We start from the raw sequence: 20,812 nt of genomic DNA, 5'->3' as shown, positions 1-20,812 counted from the left end.
AACCACACTCATAATAGAGGTTGAGAGCTTTTTGTGTTCAGACTGTCGTTCTGGGAAGACTGTACAAGTACATCTGTGGCAATACAGCTCTGAACCAGAAATGGAAACAGATTATTGTCGTAGTGTTGTAGCTACTGTCCCTGGAGTAGGAACACACAAACACTGTTTTGGTCTGGAGTGTACTGAAAGGTGAGATCCTCAACATTGATAATTAACAGAATTATGTAATAAAAAAACACATTCTTTCAGCATAGTGTGACTAGTTAATCACAAACCAGTAAATGTTAGGGGTTAGGAATGTTTGCAGGCTTTATATTAGGTTTTGTTATGAAAGTCTTAAATATGTATTTTAATATATAACTATCTATTTTCGAACGGGTAGATTGATAGTAGGGGATTGGATACTTTTCAGATAAAGATTCTAGAAAGTTTGATTAAAGTTAATTTCCTTGATCATTCAGCGATCCCAAAAAATTGTCTTTATTCTTTGTGTGTGTGTTTGTGTGCATGCACTTGTTTGTGTTCATATGCGTTTGTGTGTGCTAGTATGGGGGGGCTTTAAACCGTGGTCCGTCTTATGATTGGCCCTTTGATGGGAGGGTGGGGGTGTGTGGAGGAGATACAGTACACTGCAGCCTTCTGAATAGACGTGGGGTTTCTCCCACTACAAGATAGGACTGCCCCAGAGTCTGGGGACGGCCCTCAACAATAGCTCTTTGTAGAGAGAGAGCAGCTACTTTTCCAGTACACCATACACTCTCGCATAATCAGCCCTGTGTCTCTCTCTCTCTGTGTCTCCCTGTTTTCAATGAAAGTAAGTGAATTTGCTCATGTGTGAACTTATTCTTTGACTCTAAAAGTAGGGCAAAACAAAGCTTGTGTTTCTGCAACCTTTGTACAATAAACTTCAACATGTTTGTATTCCGACCTGCTTCAAATGAACCCATCATACTCGTGTGTATAAAGCATTAGCTTTAAAAAAAAAGTTGTTGAAGCTAATTGTGCAGAGGGTTTGTGGACTCTCAAAGTGTGTTGGTGGGACAAAACAAAATGGTGTGAAAAGAGATTAAAAGAGAGTGAGGGGATGAGGAAGGATTGTTGTGGAAGTTGCTCAATGCCAAGTCCCTAACACCTCAAAGGCATTTTTAGAAAAGTCAGTCTCCTTCCTTTGGCTGAGGAAATGTGCTCCGGCCAGGCTGTTTTCCTGCGAACAGAGCAGCCGACCAATACCAACGCTGGGAGGGACCCCACTGTGTGATCCTCCACTCATGTGACTCGGCTCGATCATTAACCCGGGGGTGGCCCCTCCCCCTCCTCCGCCCCTCCCCCTCCTCCTGCCAGCGATTCGTAGTGCCGTCTGCGGGGGGAGGGGGAGTTTGAAGTTTCACACAGAGCTGGGAGGCGCTTCAGCTTGGCAGTCCTGTTCAGGCGACCGTGAGAGAAGCACACAGAGAGAGAAACACAGAGCTGAGGAGAGAATGTGTGACAGGTGGAGAGTCTCGCGACGCCGTGCCCTGGAATGTGAGCGTTTGAGCAGGTAGTCGGGAGAGGGTCGGAACTTTGAAAAACAAACAACGGCAGCGCTGGAGCCGCTGTGGTGGGACTCGCAACAATGAAAGGTCAAGTAGTTCTGGGGCCCCCAGCCGGGTTTGGACCGGTGGACTGGAACCTTGCCGCCGGGGTCCCTGTGAGGAGGGGCAAGAGTGTGGAGGAGCTCGGTGACACGGGCTGGGCCAAGGAGAGGGAGAGGATGGTTCGTCTTCAACAGCTCCAGCAAATACACCATCTCCAGATGCAGCAGCAGCAGCAACAACAGGTGGTTGGTTATCCAGGGTACAGGCTAGTTGCTGGTCATCCTCCTGCAATGATGATGGGTCCTGGTGGGCCAATGGCTGTCCACGGAGGTCCAATTCCAGGTCCTGGACATGTGCCAGCCCCGTGGCCCGTCCAATGGGAGAGCCAAGCCCATGTGAGGCAAGAGAATGTCTGCCACCAACCTAGCTGGGAATATGAAGACCGAGAAAGGGTTGAATTCAAGGAAACTAGGCCTCAAAGCAGGGACCTTTATTTCCACCCAGGGTCAGAGGATGGCCACTTGGGCCTGAGGAGAGCACAGGATTGGAAAGCCAAGCACTGCTTCTACCAAGGGCCTGAGGACTACAACTACCAGGCCCACAATGGAGAGACACAGCAAATGGACTACAACGATGAACACAGAACTCAGGAGAGGTACAATCTCACAGAAAGGGACACATACGACCGCAGAAGCCAAGACTACCGGGAGAAGGAGTATTATGAACATGACCGTTACGGTAGCAAGGACCACAAGGAGTCAAATGGGTATGATCAGCAGGACAGGTACAACCGCAGGGATCAAGACCACTATGACCGCGAAGATGACGACCGCTATGACCGCAAAAGGCAGGAACATTATGACATGAAGAAACAGTATGACCACAGGCGAGATGACCACTACAGCCGCAAAGAGAAAGACCACTACACTTGCAGAGATTTTGACTACCACGACCGCAAAGATGACCACTATGACCGCAAGGACATGGATTACTACGACCACAAAGAAAGGAGCCAGCGTGACCGTAGAGAAAAGGAGCCCCACAATCGTAGAGAAGAGGACCTTCACAGAGACGAGCGCAGAGGGAAGGAGCAGTACGACCGCAGAGCGGAGGAACCCTGTGACCGTAAAGACAATGACCGCTACTACTACAAGGACAGGGATGGTTATGAGCAGAAGAAAGGGCTCCACTATGACCACAAGGATAAGGACCACCACTGGCCAGAGGACCAATACGACAACAAAGAAAGAAGTGGTTATGACCGTACAGAGAAAGACCAAGACCACAACAGCCACAAAGGGAGTGACCGCTTTGACCCCAGAGAAAAGGATGGCTATTATGATCGTAGAAAGGAGGACTACACTGACCGCAAAGGAAAGGACCGCTGTGTCCAGAGGAACGAGAATGGCTACAACCGCAGGGATAAAGGTGATTACGACCGTAGCGAGGAAGACCGCTTTGACCGCAAGGCGCGAGACCAGTTCCGGGACCTGAGAACCATATCACTGGACTCCCAGTATGTCGACTACCCAGACAAAGGCAAGAGATCCCACTGTGAAGACTGGATCCAGGACCAGATCCATAAGCGACCAGTCAGAGAACAGCGGTCCTATGAAGACCCTGGGATTCGTAACTGTGACCCCGCTGAGGAGAGTAGACATGGTCCTGAAGAGCCAGGGAGCTTTGGTGGGAAACCAAGAAGGGGAAGGAAGCCTGTTTACCTGGGTTCTCTGGATCGGAACAGCTTCTACAGGAAGACGGCCCCTAGCTCTCTCCGGAAGTCCGATTTTGCCATCAACAGGAAGCAGAACCAAGAAAAACTACAAGGTGGGTGATGGACATCGTTTTCAGTTCCCACTTAAACTTTTAGTGCAAGCTTACTGTATGTTTAGATGTTTTTTTATGGACCATCTATGGCCAATGCCAGCTCATTGGTCTGCATCATGGTCGAGGGCTGGGACAATACTCTTCCATGGTCTCAATCCATACATAAGTGGATCATGGGAAGAGTTGAGGGGATCATATCCAAGTGTGCTTGTCTCCCATAGTCCCCAGTGTCTCAATGTTTATGCTTGGGCTTTGACCTCTACAAGCACTTAGGACGGTTGCCAATCAATGCTAGGGAGGTTGGAAATGCTGAGTGGTCAGGCGCTAACTGACTTTACAGGCATGTGTCTGTCAAACAGGAGTCTGGATGTCTCCTGTTGTGTGTGTGGTTGTGTGTGCGTGTGTGTGTAAGTGGCGGTATCGTCGATTCTCTGAAAGGTGAACATGTAGGTGGAGGAACCTGCCTGGCGGGTTTTGTGGGTTCTTGGTTTTGTTGCCTATTTTTTGTTCTTTCTGTCTTTCGAAATGCCCTCTTGAAAAAAAAAAAAATGTCTTTCAGATTGAGCATTCCCATCAGGGGTTCATTGTCTGTTTGGGTGTAGTTTATGACTGAAATTCCATCACTGTCACAGTATAAATGGCAACTGATGTTTTGTGATTTTGCAAAAAAACTCCCTCCCCTCTCCCCCCCCCCCCCTCTCTCTCTCTCTCTCTCTCTCTCTCTCTCTCCCTCCCTCTCTCTGCATGGTGCAGGGCAGCACTCCTCTGAACTTCATTGTGTCTGAGAAGAAGCAGGTGGCGCCCTACAACCCCCCTACTTCTACACACACACACACACACACACACACACTGACCACTTGTCCCCCCTCCTCCGAGGGGGAGACCACTAATCCCCACCGTCAGCATAGTGAGGAGGTGTAGGAGGGTGTGCCAGGCAGCAGCCAGCACCACGGTGACTCCTTCACGGAGAGACCAGACTGCTAGTCTGGCTCACTACAGGGATGAGGTCATATACACGCGCACACACACACACATCCACACACATTTTTCTATTGTCTTGTCCTGCTTTAATCTCATTAAAGTGTTTTGTGCTTGCTCAGGATTCTTAACCGAGTAAAGCATTTGATTGTCCAGTTTTTATTTGGTTGTGCAGCTTATTAGGTTTCCTCTGTCATTCAATGAAGTTGAAGCCACTGTGTGTAAAGAGAAAAAATTGAAAAGAAGAATATAAGGTTATTTGTACCAGTACAGCATCAGACATGGTCAGATTTATAAACCTTGATAAGTCTTGCATTTTATGAACGCTGTTGTTGAGATGGTGATAAGTTCAACCAGCTGGCCAACGTAATGCTCTCAGACCTCTTGGAAGTGTTGTGTGTGTGTGTGTGTCAGTCTATTGAGGTGCCTGTTGCTGCTGCTGCCTGTAATCCTTAAGCAGCTGCTGCTTCTGGTGGGCAGTGAAGTGTGTGTGTGTGTGTGTGTGTGTGGGGGGGGGTGATTAAGAAGGGAAACCCTTTGACAACCTTTGCACAACATTCTGGCAGCGTTCTTCAGCAGGACCCAGCCTGGCACACCAGGAGACCCAGGTCATGAGCTGAGGACGGAATTAACCAGCTAATGTAGGTCAGAACCCTGGCCGAACTCCCTCGGCACAAACGCCAATCCTGCAGCGGGCTCTCCAGGCCTCCCTCACAGCCACTTAAGCCCACACCCATGACACCATTCTCTCATTGGTTTATCCTGAGCTCCGCTCGCTGCCGTCACAGTGACCCTTAACACCGTGACAACCACGGTGCCAGTTGCATGGTGATTGGTTCCTTGTCGGGTGACGGTGTTGCAGGTTTCATGAATGGACAGGTGATTTGTACATTCAGAACGCTGCGGTTTTGCAGAGTGCCGTGGGCAAATGGACCATTTATAATAGGAGCTGTGAATGTAGAATATCCTGTGTGCTGTTTTTGTGGCAAGGAGCTTAGTGGCGCTCAATATTGAATTTCTCCACTGTGATGGAAGTGTTTAGACATGTGAGACTCACAGTAAAAGCAGTACAGGGATTGTTGTACATTAAATTGCAGTGTAGCGGTGCAACTCAAGTAGTTTTCATTCCAATACACACACATCAATACTATACAGACACATTTCAACATTTAAATTACCTCAGCAAAAACAAAATCCCCAGCCTCCGAGAAGCTTGATCTTATCATCAATGTTTTCACAAAGACTTTGCCGTGGGAAAGACATGAGGTAGGACCTGAGTATTATCCCCCACCAACAGAGCCAGTGAAGTGGACCTGGTTGGACAAGAGTCTGCTGATAAAATGGTCATCATAAAGAATGACGACACACTGCCTTTGACAGGCTATAATCGTATTTGTCGTTGCGTACTCGGCATGTGAGGAGACTTCCTTTTCAAGCAGGAGCTAAGAGAAAAGCACCCGAACCTGCTAGGTGAGATGGGGGTTGAGCAAGCAGGGTGCTCGATTCAACATGCACAGTTGAGAAAATATCAGGAGATGGTGTTGATCAAGTCACACTGAGCTATACCCTTTGATTAGGGTTACCTGGAACATATCACCCAAACAGGTAGTTTCAACCAGGGCTTTGCCATTATGGGTGATTGTGTCCATTGTTATCAGGTCGTCTACAGTGACTACTACATACAGGCGTTTTGATCACTGTTAGGGTCCACTGGAATGTTTTGATTAAACTCAGGTTTCACTGTTTCCACTGAGTGTTGTGTGGATCACTCTAATCTGCAGAGCTTCATCACCAGTCTTGATTAATAGGACCATTGTCCTGATTTCATGCAATGGTCTTCCAATTAGCAAATGTTGTGTCTCCATGCGCATATGCTAAGCATATGCATACTTGAAGTCCGCAAATGACAAATTCTTCAGCGCAGGGATAGAAAGAGAGGAGCCGTCTTGAGGGACTGTGTTGAAGCTGCTTCATTCAGCCTTTCCACGGTCTGTGCCCACTTGGAATTCCAAGCCCTGATCTTGGATCTCGCTCCACTCACAACTTGGAAATAAGAAGGTGGATTTAAGTCCTTAAACACACGCTCCTTTAAAACAAAGGCCCTGTATTCAAGACCACAAAACACAGATGTATTTTTGCTATTATTGGTAGCATGTGCATAGTTTCATTTCTTGAGTTTCCAAGAATATGGAATACAACTTCTGGTATCCAGTTTGGGGGATGTACAGTATATTGTTGATATACCAGTGGTCCCTGCTGCTGGTAGTGGTGGTGTGGGGGGGGGGGTTTACAGAGAGGTCAACCAGAGAGCAGGAATGTGACCATTGACCTTTGACCTGTCAGAGTAAACAGAGGAACAGAGCTGTCCCTCTGGGGAAGGTCTGTATCAGTGTTGTAGAGAGGTTTCCACGCCTGTCTCCTGTCTCGCTGTTTGTTCTGCTGAAAGTGACAGATAGGTGAACGCATTGTTGGACTTAGAAAACGTGCACGGTTAGGTTTGTTTATTTAGTGCACGGCAGAAAGAAACATAGAACATGGAAATGTAATTTGCTTTCATAAGAAGAGAACGCAAAAGGAAACCATAGTAAATTGAGTACTAATGTTACTCATTACGTTGTGTAGGTATATGGTAATATGTTTGTAGCTCAGTCAGTGATGTTCATGTGGTTCTTACAAGTTGCAGCCTGCATGACACAAACAGCCTGTATAAATTCTTCCCCAATGCCAGCGTCTATAAGGCGGCTCCCTGCTCTCTAAAGCTTGGCTTGATATGAAGAGGGGCCCTGCTATTAGCGTAGCCACGACAACGGGGCATTCTTGTGTGAACTTTGGGCCGAGCACACACACAGCACTGATTGTGTCTGACCTTAGACTCTCTCTCTCTCTCTCTCTCTCTCTCTCTCTCTCTCTCTCTCTCTCTGTCTCTGTCTCTGTCTCTGTCTCTCTCTCTGTCTCTCTCTCTCTCTGTCTCTCTCTCTCTCTCTCTCTGTGTCTCCCTCTCTGTCTCTCTCTCTGTCTCTCTCTGTGTGTCTCTGGGCTCAGAGACAAAGACAGACTCCACTCAGTGCAAACCCCTCAGTACAGATATGACTCGTTTGGTTCAGAGTCCATCGTAGTTTAAGTCATAAGTCCACCAGGAACTGGTGCATGATCATAAACAACAAAGTTTAAAGCCACAAGTCCTCGACGTAAGGGTGTGGTCCTTAGCTGTTCTTTGTAAGATAAAGTAAGTAAGATAAGTCTTACTTAAGTAAAATCCTGCATCCTGACTGTCTTTAGAGAGTGACGGGAGGGAAAGACGTAGCTAGAAAAGGAGAGTGATGAGGCTGTGTTCACTAAGGGGTCCTCAAAGTTGTTGATGTTCAGTCTGTGAATGGGAGGGGCCTGGCTTGTTGTCAGCTGAGATGAAAACATGGAGCAACCAATGGTTCCCGTCCTCCAACACTGTTCCTCTGCTTCAAATCACTGGGTCGACGTAAGTTCAAGTTCTGCCTACAGATTCCGTTTTAGGTTCTAGTTTCTTCTAGCACATTTTAAGCTGATACTTGGAAAGTTAAGCCTGATTTTCGGGGCTTGTATTGAGTGTATGCGCATAATGTGTGTTTGGTTTGGCAAAAACGATGACAGTTTTTGTGTATTTGGGTGTGGTACATCTGCATGTTCATACGGCTGCTGGTAACACACACACACACACATCATTCGTCAGCATCAGTGATCCAGTTCCAGGCTTTAGTGTGAGCTGGGATAACTGTGTCCACTGGGGTGTGTGTGTGGGATCATTGTGGCTTCCATCCATTCTCATGGTAATTTGGCTCCAGAATGGAGAAGGCACCGAGACGGACATAGGCCCTTTCTGAGAGCTCCAGCAATGGGACTTTACACTGGCTTTGCATGTTCGACTACCTTGGACTGACGGGCGTGTTTTGAACCTTTGTGTGCGTGTGTGTGTGTGTGTGTGTAGGGGGCAGAGTGGAGGAAGGGTGTGTGCAGAGCCAAGGTGGGTGAAGGCCTCAAGGCCCCAACTTTTCTTTCTCCATCTCTTCTTCTCATAGTGGTGGAAGTCAATATCTGCTACTGAATACCTCCAAAAAAACGTGTAGACTTTATTTTTATTTTTTTGTCATCTCATTTGTCTCAGCTTACAGTTAATAGTTTTTTAGTATGCTGGCGAGTCATTTTTAGGTCTTGTCAAAACAATGTATTGGTCTTCACACCAAAAAAGCTGTATGATCCAGGGTAGTTTAGATGGACTTTAGTCAGACTACTTCCAACCCATCTTAATTATAAACACTGTGTGCCTGATCATTCTCTCCTTCCTTGTTGACTTGAATGAAACTCGAGGCCTATCTGAAGAAAGTCCCTCTTGCTCAATTGTGTTGATTTAGCAACCCAAGTTATTAGCAATATAGACAGAGCATGCATGCCATATTGGGTGTGTTCTTGCATACTTTTTGAGCTATTTTTGATCTCTGGTTCAATGCTTTTGTTGCCTTTATGTGTGTTTGCAGGGGAACCTATGGATTCATTTAGATAAATACCTCATTAGCAGTCAAAACTGATATTAATGCCGGTTGATTATTATGTCTTTAAGAGGACTCCACTGGCAGGTGAACACATCTCTACACATTATGTCTCAGATACATTAACTTAACAGATACTCTTCTGCTCTGTTGTGGGATGAAGTCTTGACACAGGAGAACATACAGGGAAAGAAAAACTTTGAGATTGTTGATGACCATCGGCACCTTGAGAAGCAGCCTCCAAGTTGTATCTCTGATCTTCTGTGGACAGTTAGGTCATCCATGGAAACGGCGTGTGTACATGTGTGTATGCTCATCATTGACCCTCATCCCTTCCCCTCCTCTGGGACCCCCCTGGGTTTCCTGTTGCCCCCCGGGACATGGCATGGTACCCCCCCATGAGAACCCAGAGAGGGTCTGGGGCCGTGACTGTTCAGGACGACCAAACAATGCCACAAGCAATTACTTCCACTCCACACAGGGGCCTTTGTGTGTGTGCGAACACAGACTCGCACAACATACCTCCAAGAATCAGTAGGCTGCGTCACACACGCTGCAAACACAAAAGGACACAAGCTCAAATGGGCGATACACATACACACATCCAGCATTGCTTGCACCACGGAGACAGCGACGAGACGGAAGGATACTGTACATCCTTGAGTGTTGGAATAGGGCCACAGAATGGTCCCTTCCCTTCCTCACAGCACTGTTAGCCCTGCTCCCACTGTCCCTTAAACACCCCACTGACTCTAATGGATTCAAGTGTGTCTACAATGAAACCCAGCCACTCGGGGCAATGACATCGCGATACAGGGACACTCCTCGTTCTGTTGGCCTTTGTACTGAGGGGTAAGCGAGCACAAACCAGTGACTAAGTGTCTGATGAACATGGGTGTTTGGTGGCTGTGATTGAGTCACCACTCCACAGCTGTTTCCTGTGGTGAGGCCAGCGTGGTTGACTCAGAGAGATAGTAGCCATGTCACAGAGCCTGTTACACCTGCTACACTCTTGCTAGAAGCCATTGTGATGGAAATCTTTCAGCTGTCTTTAGATGTAGACACCTGTTTCTGTGTGTATGTACACACGCGTGTGTGTGTGTGTGCGTGGGGGGGGGGGGGGGGCGGCACATTCATGCACCTGTCTAAGGAGTGTGGTGTGTGTGTGTCCCACAGTCCTCAATAGAACAAGTGGAATTCCAGCGGAGAGAAGTGGGTCATTGTATGTGTGTGCGCATGTGAGGGGGTGTGTGTGTGTGGGGTGTGGGTGTGGGTAAGCTGCTTCGGGGCTTATGTTGCAAATAGCTGCATATTTAAACATGAGAAGTGGAGCATATGATGTATGGATGTGTGCAGAGGACCTTCAGCGTGGGAATGACCGGAGTCGGATACCAATTAACCGATTAATTAGCTCTTCCTACCCCGCCTCAATCGCATGTAGACCCCCTCCTTTGTGTCCTTAAACACACCCCTCTCCTTCATCGCCTGCTCCCTACCTCTCTCGGCCGGGGGCAAAAACTGGGGTACAACATCTTCGGATCTTTTGAGTTCTCATCAATTCAGGACGTCCAAGTCCTCGGGGGAGAGGAGCCAATAACAGGAGGAGATGAGAGCATATGAGAAGAGCTCAGACTCTGCTAAGCCTTGTGGAGCACGAGGTGTGCGTGTGCGTGCGCGCGTGTGTGTGTGTTGTGTTGTGTGTAGCGGTGGGGAGAAGGGCAGAGGGCAGGTGGCCAAGGGATCAGACAGACCCCCTCTACAGCAGGCCAGGAACAGAGAAGGCATATGTGGACCAAGCTAATCTGCACCGCAGCGAGGGCCTTGAGCACTCACTGAGGAATGACTCCGTTGCCGCAATCTCCTCCGACGTAGATGCCATCCCATAAAAAAACACACATGGTTTACTGCAACCCAATCCTGAATGTGACTTCATGCACCTTTGTGTGTGTGTGTGTGTGGTGGTGTTGTTTTTTACCCCAATGTGCGCCATTGGCACTGTCTGAATGACATCCTATGTGGTCCCAAGACAGATGCTGTCGGTGGATAATGACTTTGATTAGGCTTAACCTCATTCACCCCAATTCCTGTTGCCGAGATGGTTGTACCGGAACACACACACACACCAGTGAATGCCTCCGAAAGCAAAGCCATATTTCTCAAGCCGCTGTCACCTTCCATTGTCGGCCTCTCTCTCCCCAGTCCTGTCCATCTCCCTCTCGTTCGACCCGTCCTCCTCCTCTCCTCTATCTCCTCCAACCCAGAGAGGCTGTATCTCTCTTGTTGCTGTCACAGTCCATTGTGCGTGAGACAAAAGAGTTGAGTCCACTCCAGTCCACAGCCCATTGACGGTGTCCAGCGGTGCGTGAACCAGCCTCTCCCTCTCGTCCTGGGCACTCCAGAGACAGGCCCACTAGTGATAACAGAGCCACTGATCAAAGACTGGCCAGACATGACTAGAGACTAAACCTCTTTTGGAAGGGCTTCAATGTTTTTTTTTAGAACATGTACATTTACAGTAGTTATAAAGAGTCCGGTGGAATTGCTCTTTAGTGCCGGTTAGCCATTTGTGTATCAGGGATACTCCCAAAATGTTTGTTAATCCTCGCTTATATTGTGTTAAACTGTGATCCACTTTTCTCTCTAAAACTATCTCAGGGTAGTATTGTATACGTAAGCCAAGCTTGGGGTAGCGTGTTGGAACTCGTTCAAAGCCAGACTGTACATTTGAACCTCTCTCTCCTCCTTCCCTCAGACATGACCCTGCTGCCGGCACAGCCCAAGCCCCTGGAGCCTGCTCCGGTGTGCGCCGTCACGTCGGCGCTCGCTGCCACGGAGGACCCCGAGCAGAGGATGCTGGAGAAGAGAGCCAAGGTGGTGGAGGAGCTGCTGCAGACGGAGGCAGACTACATCAAGGACCTGCAGATGTGCGTCAAGGAGATCATCCATCCGCTCCAGCGCAAACGGGTAACCCCGGGGTCGGGCGGACAGGGGAGGATAAACGGGTTTATTTGGACATGGACTGGAAGATGTTTGAGGTTTTACTGGTGGCTGTTACCTAGTTTAGCTAAATGGTTTGGAACTCTTGATTTTGTTTTTGTGTGTTAATGCATGTTCCACCTTCCTGCAGGTGCAAAATGTGGACTTTGAGGGCCTCTTCGGCAACATTAACTCTGTGATCGACTTATCGCGACGCCTCTTGAAGAACCTCCAGGACACTGACTCTATTGGTTAGCATTTCAGGGCTACACTAAGGGGAATCATTTCAATCGGCGAGATATGGCTTCCATTATTGCTTAATCCTAAACCCACGTTTATCTTGCGTGTCCTTCTGTATGTTTTCTGACTGTGAAGGTCAGAAACCAAAAACACGAGGCTAACTTTTTTTCGACTGTCGTTTCTCTCACCAGGCAAAGTCTTCCTAGACTCCAAGACTGAACTAGAGGAGGTGTATAAGATCTACTGCCAGAACCATGACGATGCCATCTCCCTCCTGGAGACCTACGAGAAGGACGAGAACATCCAGAAACATGTGCTGGAGTGCTTAGAGAAGCTGAGGTAGATACCTGACCAGACATGGTCTAGACTTCTTAAAGGTGCAGTCTGTGAGTTTCACCAACTGCCAACGTGAACCCGGTCATCGGAAACAATTTTGGTGTTGATGTTCGTAATATCGTTAAGGCTTGGGTTTGGAGGTTGGAAGAAATTCACGATGGCATCTTGTAACTTTAATCTGAAGTCTACCAAGCTATATTCTGTACGATTTAGCACTAATTTGTGTTAGTGTTTGACAATGCTTAGTGCATCTGAGTGACTACAGCAAAGGCATGCGTGTGTGTAACTGTGTCGAGCATGAAAACAAACAAGAAGTGACTCCTAACCATGGTGGACTGTACTGTATAATCGTTGGAAAGTCAAACATTGACATTGATCTTGTGTAAGTAACTTTATTTTATCGGCTATCTAGTTTTATTTTATTTTTTAAAGGAAGGTAATCGAAACTGTTGTTATCTGGAAACATCTTGCTTCATTGAAAGGTAAACAGTGGCACAGTTCAGGCGGGGTGTAGAATTATAAAGGGTGTGGTAGTTGCCTGGTCCTTGTTTGGAGGTTAGCCGAGTTACTTTGAACGCAGTGAAAACTTGTCATACAAGGTTGAATCACAAAATATGTGGCGCGCACGACACAGCTTCAGAGATGGGCGTCTGACCGATACTGTACTCTTACCCACTGACACACACACTGCATCCCTCCAGAGCATGGGGGATCTGTCAGTCTATTCACACTTGAGTCATGTTGAGCAGTCTAAGAATGCGCCCTGCCTGCGTTCTTCCCTGTCCTTTAACTGGGACGCGAGCCAACCCTGCTGTGTTTATTCAGCAGGCCGCTACCCGCTCAGTTTGAAGGTCAACTCTCCTCTTCCTCAAACAAGAGCGAAAGGTTATGGTTTTGGTGACAAGGGCGTCACAAGACAACAACAAAAAACACGTACTGTACACCGAAACAAAAACGTTTAGATCCTGTTGTGTTGGCGCTGTGGTGGGAAGTGAAAAGATCCAGTGATATTTAGGAGTCTCCCCTAGTAGCTCTGTTATACTGTTTCTCAGGTCCTACCAGCAACAGTGTCCCAAGTCCGTGTATTCAACTCTCAACGCTCTACTAAACTTTGACAGTTAGCCCCCCGGCGAGGGTGAAGCTAACCCGCCAGAGAGGCCACAGCAACACACGTTGCTATGGGTTATGACCGCCTATTAACTCTGCAGGGTGCGCTTTGTTTTCATAGGTTTCCGTTAAACTATAAGCTACGCCTCGGATAGTGTTTGTAGGATCTCACAGCAGGGGGCAAAAAGTAATAGCATCAAAACACGAGTTAAAAAGAAAAAAAAGTCTTGCAAAAGAAAAAATGTGTTTTCGACAGGGTCTTGAACAGAGGCCATAACATAGAGGTTTACAGAAGATGGGGGTTGGACCCTCAGAGACCCAACACCTCAGTGCTCTGTCAGTTTCTATAATTCCTTTTGTCTGTTTTCTCCTCTCTTCCTCCCGCTGCCTCCTGCCACTCTCTGTCTCTCCATCTTTCTACCCATCCCTCTCCCCTTCCCCATCCCTCTCTTCTTCCCCATCCCAGGGCCATATATCGCGAGTGGTAAGTTTCCTCAAAGAGTGTTGCCATGGTATCTGCATGAGAACCGTCGAAACAGCATGCCTATGGCTCACTAACCCCTATTAACGTGTTTGTGTGTGTTTGCTTCTCTGTGTCCTGGTTTTGCTGTGAAGGTGTTAGTGTGAGAGAGTGAGAGAGTGAGAGGGTGAGAGATGCTATATAGGGACTGGGCCAATGGCATTTTCATTTGACCTAATTGAAAGTGCATTGACCCCAGCCCCCTCGTGGTGTGTGCTGGTTGTGGCTGCCTCTTGTGTCATGTTTTCCTCCTCTTCAAAGGTCCAGTTTTTAATGAGATCAACAAAGAGATTGTTGTTGGTCATCGAACAGAATGAATGCCATCTAGTGGAACTAAGCAGCAACTTCAACACCATTTATAATTATCTCTCTTTATAAACTTTGTTAGTGATTTGCATGATGTCAAGACATCATAAACCAATTAAAAATAAACATATTTTTACTTATATAACATTATTAAATCAGTCAGAATAACATTAAATGTATTTTGCTCAATTAATATTGATCCTTTATTTGATTTTTTTTTTGTTTTTAAGAATGTTGCTTTTTGCTGCTGTGTACTGCTGATGGCCTTAAAGCTAATCAAATGAAAATGTATTTCTTATATTGTATCACTCAACACATACTGACACCCTATACATTAAGTTATTGTCAAAAATATAATTATCTGAAGAAATATATTACATAATATATTATTTTCTATCAGATTTTACCTGAACAAGGTAATATCTGATGCAACTGAAGGCAAGTGAGCAGGTAAATGCTCTGTTGTCAGAGGGTGTGGCATGTGTTAAGTAACAGCAAGTAGCGAATCACATGGCAACGGCCTGCCAAATGATGTCAGTCAGTGGGTATCCCTCATGTGATACGAGGGGCCTTACAGTACAGTTACATTCAAATGATTCCATTCTTTCTTCCCTCCCACTTTCTCTGTCCTGTATCCAACGTTTCTCCCCTCACTCCAATCCTCTTTTCTTTCCCTCACGACCCTGACTCTCTTCTCCCTTGTTCTCCCACGTCCTCTCCCTCGCTCTCCTACTCTCCATTCCTTCCCTGGCCTTCTCCCGCTCATCTCTCATGCTCCACCTCTCCCTTGTCCACCCCGCCTCTCTCCCCCTCGCTCTCCCTTCCTCTCTCTCTCAGGGGGAAGACCAACTACATCAACCTGGGCTCCTTCCTCATCAAGCCGGTCCAGAGGGTGATGCGCTACCCTCTGCTGCTGATGGAGCTTCTGAACGCCACGCCAGACAGCCACCATGACAGGCCCCTGCTGGCCAAGGCCCTGCTGTCTGTTAAAGAGATCAACGTCAACATCAACGAGTTCAAGAGGAGGAAGGACCTTGGTAAGACCAAGCCAGAGAGATTGTCTGTCTGTCTGTCTGTGCGTATGTGTATAGATGAATGATATGTTTGTGTAGGTATGGGACATTTGTGTCCTGTGTAAACTTCAAGTAGTCTGTAGCTAATAGATAATAGATCGTCTCACACTTGACTGTTTGGTCAAATGTACTCCCCGAATGTTTCTGAATGTGACATTATTGAGACGCGTCACTGAGATGGTTGCTGTGCTGACGGCGCCCCCTTGTGTCACCAGTTGTGAAGTACAGGAAAGGAGATGAGGAGACGCTCATAGACAAGATCTCCAAGCTGAGCATGCACTCCATCATCAAGAAGTCCAACCGCGTCAGCAGCCACCTCAAACACCTCACAGGAATCTCTCCTCAGGTAGGTCATGTGACACCTCTGTTTGTCATCTGTGTTTTTCAGACTGGGGAGCCTTTCTTATACCGTGAACCGTGTGGTTCTCCTCAACGTGTGAATAACTTTCCCCTGGAGTGAGACGTCTGTCCTTTCAAACTCATGAGTTGTCTCATCTCCCTCTTGCTTCCTCAGATCAGAGACGAGGCGTTCGACGAGGCAGAGAAGAAGTTCCGGCTGCAGGAAAGGCTCATCAAGTCCTTCATCAGAGATATCTCTCTCTACCTGCAGCACATACGAGTAAGGACGCCGCCGCGCTCAACGTTTCACCTCATCTGAATGGCACCAGTCACACGGCGGTCTGCAAGTCAGTGGCCAGCCCCTGCGTGACTGACGTCTGTCTTGTCCAATAGGAGTCGGCGTCTGTGAAAGTGTTGGCTGCCATCAGTTTCTGTGACATCTACACAGACAGGAGTCAGATGGACCCTGAGTACTTCCAGAGAGCTCACCGCTGCATCAGCGACAAGCAGTTCAGCCACTTTGTGAGTTCAGATTCAGCCGTGCACACAACACTAAACTACGCCTGTTGTCATTTAATGAGAACCGAGAAAGAAAAAAAAATCCTTTGAGCTTAACACATCCTTTGACTGAATTAATTGTACATAGTGATTTAAATCATGTCAATTGTTTATTCCTTTTCAGACTAAATGTGTCTCTTGTAAGTTCATGTTTCTTGTTTTTCCTTGAGCAGAAGGAGCGTACGGAAGCCTTGGTCATCTCCCCCCTCACCCAGCTCCTGCTGATGTTTGCCGGCCCCCACAAGCTCATCCAGAAGCGCTTTGACAAGCTGCTGGACTACGACAACTGCAAGGAGCGCGCCGAGCGCCTCAAGGACCGCCGTGTCCAGGAAGAGCTGCAGGCGGCGCGCAACAACTACGAGGCGCTCAACGCTCAGCTTCTGGACGAGCTGCCCAAGTTCCACCGCTCGGCCGAGGAGCTGTTCACCGGCTGTGTGCGGGCCTTCGCCCACTCCCAGAAAGACTTCACCAAGCTGACACTAGGGGAGCTTCAGCCGCTCCTGCAGGTGAGTGAGGTGCCGGCTCCTCTTCCTGGTTTTCCTTCCTGGTTCCTCTTCCTGGTTGTCTTCTTCTGCTGTGGAGGTTGTTCACCTCATTAGTCTCTTCTTGCCATGGTTGCATATTTTGTGGCTATGTGTGGCTTGTGTGGAAGACAGATAGAAACTTTTCTAATTCAGTTGTCTCTACCATTCAGTAGAAAGACCTCTGCAAACATTTGTATGTTCTGTTTTTCTTGACCCGGCTACAGTTTTCTGGTATTGGGGGCACGGAAGGAAACCTAGTGTCCCTGTTCCAGGAGCAGTACGGACACGTTCTCCAGCTTCTCCAGAGCTTCAGTTTCTGTCCGGAGAACTTGCCACCCTCCACAACCATACGCAAGCCCTTCGAGAAGAAGACCATGGAGAAACAGACTTCCAAAAAGCAGCTTCAAGGGCCGGTGAGTGTCTTCATGACCAGAACATTCATGACCAGAACATTCATGACCAGTACATTCATGACCAGAACAGTCATGACCAGAACAGTCATGACCAGAACAGTCATGACCACTACATTCATGACCAGAACAGTCATGACCAGAACAGTCATGACCAGAACAGTCATGACGACTACATTCATGACCAGAACAGTCATGACCAGTACATTCATGACCACTACATTCATGACCAGAACAGTCATGACCAGTACAGTCATGACCAGAACAGTCATGACCAGAACAGTCATGACCAGAACAGTCATGACCACTACATTCATGACCAGAACAGTCATGACCAGAACAGTCATGACCAGTACAGTCATGACCAGAACAGTCATGACCAGTACATTCATGACCAGAACAGTCATGACCAGTACATTCATGACCAGAACAGTCATGACCACTACATTCATGACCAGAACAGTCATGACCAGTACATTCATGACCAGAACAGTCATGACCAGTACATTCATGACCAGAACAGTCATAATATACATACACAAATAAAAAAATACATAATGGACAAAAAAAAATACACTGAAAATATGAAGAAAAGTTGTGTTACACTACACCCTTACACCACAATTCACAGTGAGAATCTCGAAAAAGGAAATGGCGATTGATTCTCGATGTTTCTCTTTCAGCCCAACTGCATCCTCCAGACAGATGAGCAGCGTGCTCTCCTGTTGGCGCGCTACGGTCCAGAGAAGCTCTTTCAGGCCGAGAGGAACTTCAACGCTGCCCAGGACCTGGACGTGTCTGTTCTGGAGGGCGACATCGTCGGGGTCGTCAAGCAGCAGGACCCCATGGGTAGTAACAACCGCTGGCTTATTGACACCGGGGGTGAGTAGCAAGCTGCATGTGCAGATACGTTGAGTGACTTGTAGCCCAGAAACTGAGATTCAGTTCATTGGTCGTGTCAGTCAATTATCTGATTTGAATTGGTACTACAGCCTATGTTTGTCGACTAGAAGCTAACTGTGTGTTGTTCCTTGTCTCCTGCAGTCAGCAAAGGCTTTGTTTACAGTTCCTTCCTGAAGCCTTATAACCCACGCCGGAGTCATTCAGACGTCTCCATCGAGAGCCAGTCGTCCAACGAGTCGGGCTACGGAGGCTCCTCCCCCGTCTTCTCCCGCCAGAACAGCAACAGCACACTCACCTTCAACCAGGACACCGCTGCGGTCAGCTTCTCCACAGCCCCGCCCCCAAGCCACTCGTCGCCACGCCCCAGCCAGGATCCGGACCTATCCCGCAGAGCCCACTACAGAGATGCGCCCTCGCCCAACCGCAATTCCACCAGTCAGACCTACGCAATTGACTCGTTGCCCAAACACCTCTCCACTCCCAGGGAATACTCAGATCCATCTTATCGGCTATCACCCTGTCACAGCGACAGTACAGACAGGCATTCAGCCAATCACAGGGACTCCATTGACTCGAGCCACACCACCCCAGCTACTCACAGGGAGCTGTATGACTCCTCGGAGACAGACTCTTGTTCTTCGCACAAAAGCAGCCGTTTGGGTCCTCCACAGAGGCATGGCCAATCAGACACGGCCTACGGTTCATACCAGCTGCAGAACGGAGATCGTGCTGGCCAGAGGAAGTCTTCCTACCCCAAGAACGAGTACATTGAACCAGAGCCCGAGCGAGAACCTGAACCTGAGTCAGAGCTGGATGGCCATCAGGTATTACTGACCTGACCCCAGTGTTTACAGCCACTTGTGTTTTTATTTGTTACACATTATCGATTGACAGCACTTCCCCCATGCTTACAATGTACAAAATGCTCAGAAAGTTATATACTGTACATTCAGTATATTCTAGATGCTAATCAAAATCATTTTGTGTTTCAGATTTACTACGCCATTTACTCCTTCAGCGCTCGTTGTGCCAACGAGCTGAGCATCTCGGCCAATCAGCACGTCCGCATCCTGGAGTTCCAGGACATGAATGGCAACAGCGAGTGGTGGTTAGGTGAGGCGGGGGGCCGGAGAGGCTACGTCCCCTCCAACTATATCCGCAAGTCAGAGTACACCTGAGCAGTTTCCCTGGGGGGGGAGGGGGACTGTAACCCCCCCAGTCCAATCTTACCTTCCACCCACGGTAGTGCTCCAACCACGAGGGAAGCTGCTCTCCGGACTAAACAGCCTCCTTCCCTCCAGATCAAACAAAACAAGGAAGTGAACAGACAGCTGGCCAGCCTGGTGCCTTACTGTAGCAGGGGATGCATTGTTGTGGAGTTTGCTGGTGAAGGGGATGAACTTCTTTTGGACTTCATTTGTGCTGCTGACTTACTCCTCTGAAAGTTGTTGGACTTGATATTTATATACCTTTTTCAGTTTTTCTACTTCCCGGGTCTTTCTCTTCCTGCCTTCCCCTTGTATGCCGTGACAGTCATGTGACTCAGTCCTGTGACTCGGCAGAGACACACAGGAGGGTTATATAACTCATAATGGAGGGCATTTGGCAGACTTCCAGTATGGCCCCAAGACTGCCTGCAGTTGCCGTAGAGCACTACTGTTCCAGAAAGGTTGACTTTGTGGAGTGTACAGTAATGAATGAGTGAGCTATTTAAACGAGCGCTAGAGAGTACGTGGGTGGCTCTTGCAAGTTAGGTGAGGAGTATTCAATATATGGTATTTTTCAAGTGCTGGCCCCATCCTGACACAAGGGCATGTCCCCAACACAGACGCCCATCGAATGCCACTACTTACTGTTATTGTAAGTTCTTTTAATCAAGTACATTTTATAAAATAGCACAGTACTATACCAAATTGGGGCATATTATTCGGGTTTCAATACTGTAGTAACCATACAATGCATCCGTAGAGAAGACACTGTATTCTTATGAAAGTGACGGCCATTTTGAAAGCTGAAGGAAAGTGTTGTTCTCGTGACAGGTCATGGCCCTGAGAGTATTAGATGAAGCATAAGCAGGTCTTCATTGGGTTGCCAGATCAGTGTCATATGCATGGTTTGCTGTAGCACCCCTTCAGATGTTGTGTGAAGCCATAGGGCTGAACATCTATATCTCTTCAGCTGGTTTGATGGGGTAACCATGTGTTGAAAGGTTTGACCTTTGGCAGAAGCAAACAGGAATGTCGTAGAGAATGTGAGATCACTGAGATATCTTTGAAACAATTTGGTTTCTCCCTACCCTCTTCATTTACGTATAAGGCTGTATATTGACAATGTATTTCTGCACTCCAGTGTCATGTGATCACTGTATTCATTTGAATAAAAACATCAGCTCAGCTGAGAAATATCTCATTGACTATGGGGTCATTTCACTACTACTACCTTACTACTGATTTACAAAAAAAACATTGTTGGTGCTTGCTTACTTCAGGGATAATGTTATTCTGCATAGATATTAAATACTTAAACACAAAAGTACCTATTCCAGTCAGTTACATGATATAATGCTAAACAAACCTCTTAGTTCTTAGATTATTTTTTTTATGAGACCTTTATTGATTTAC

At 47.5% G+C, this 20,812-nt stretch overlaps 1 protein-coding gene across 2 annotated transcripts; it reads left to right on the top strand.

The window, feature by feature from the left end:
* Window positions 1–1,433: 1,433 nt before the first annotated feature.
* On the top strand, window positions 1,434–20,597 carry dnmbp (dynamin binding protein). 2 transcript variants are annotated; one of them, XM_084669446.1, is made up of 14 exons: window positions 1,434–3,401; window positions 11,652–11,863; window positions 12,027–12,126; window positions 12,307–12,454; window positions 14,025–14,042; window positions 15,222–15,421; window positions 15,673–15,803; window positions 15,972–16,076; window positions 16,190–16,318; window positions 16,528–16,860; window positions 17,103–17,291; window positions 17,972–18,170; window positions 18,333–19,015; window positions 19,184–20,597. In XM_084669446.1, exons 1-14 carry the CDS (start codon window positions 1,613–1,615, stop codon window positions 19,367–19,369), a joined length of 4,422 nt encoding a protein of 1,473 aa, XP_084525572.1. In that variant the 5' UTR covers window positions 1,434–1,612; the 3' UTR covers window positions 19,370–20,597. The 2 variants fall into 2 exon arrangements, with proteins under 2 accessions (XP_084525572.1, XP_084525573.1); XM_084669447.1 differs by lacking the exon at window positions 14,025–14,042.
* Window positions 20,598–20,812: the final 215 nt, after the last annotated feature.

The sequence above is a fragment of the Hypomesus nipponensis genome, chromosome 13 (assembly GCF_054491055.1).
Source record: "Hypomesus nipponensis isolate SF chromosome 13, ASM5449105v1, whole genome shotgun sequence".
Lineage (NCBI taxonomy): Eukaryota > Metazoa > Chordata > Actinopteri > Osmeriformes > Osmeridae > Hypomesus > Hypomesus nipponensis.
This window is presented reverse-complemented; position numbering and strand designations above follow the sequence as displayed.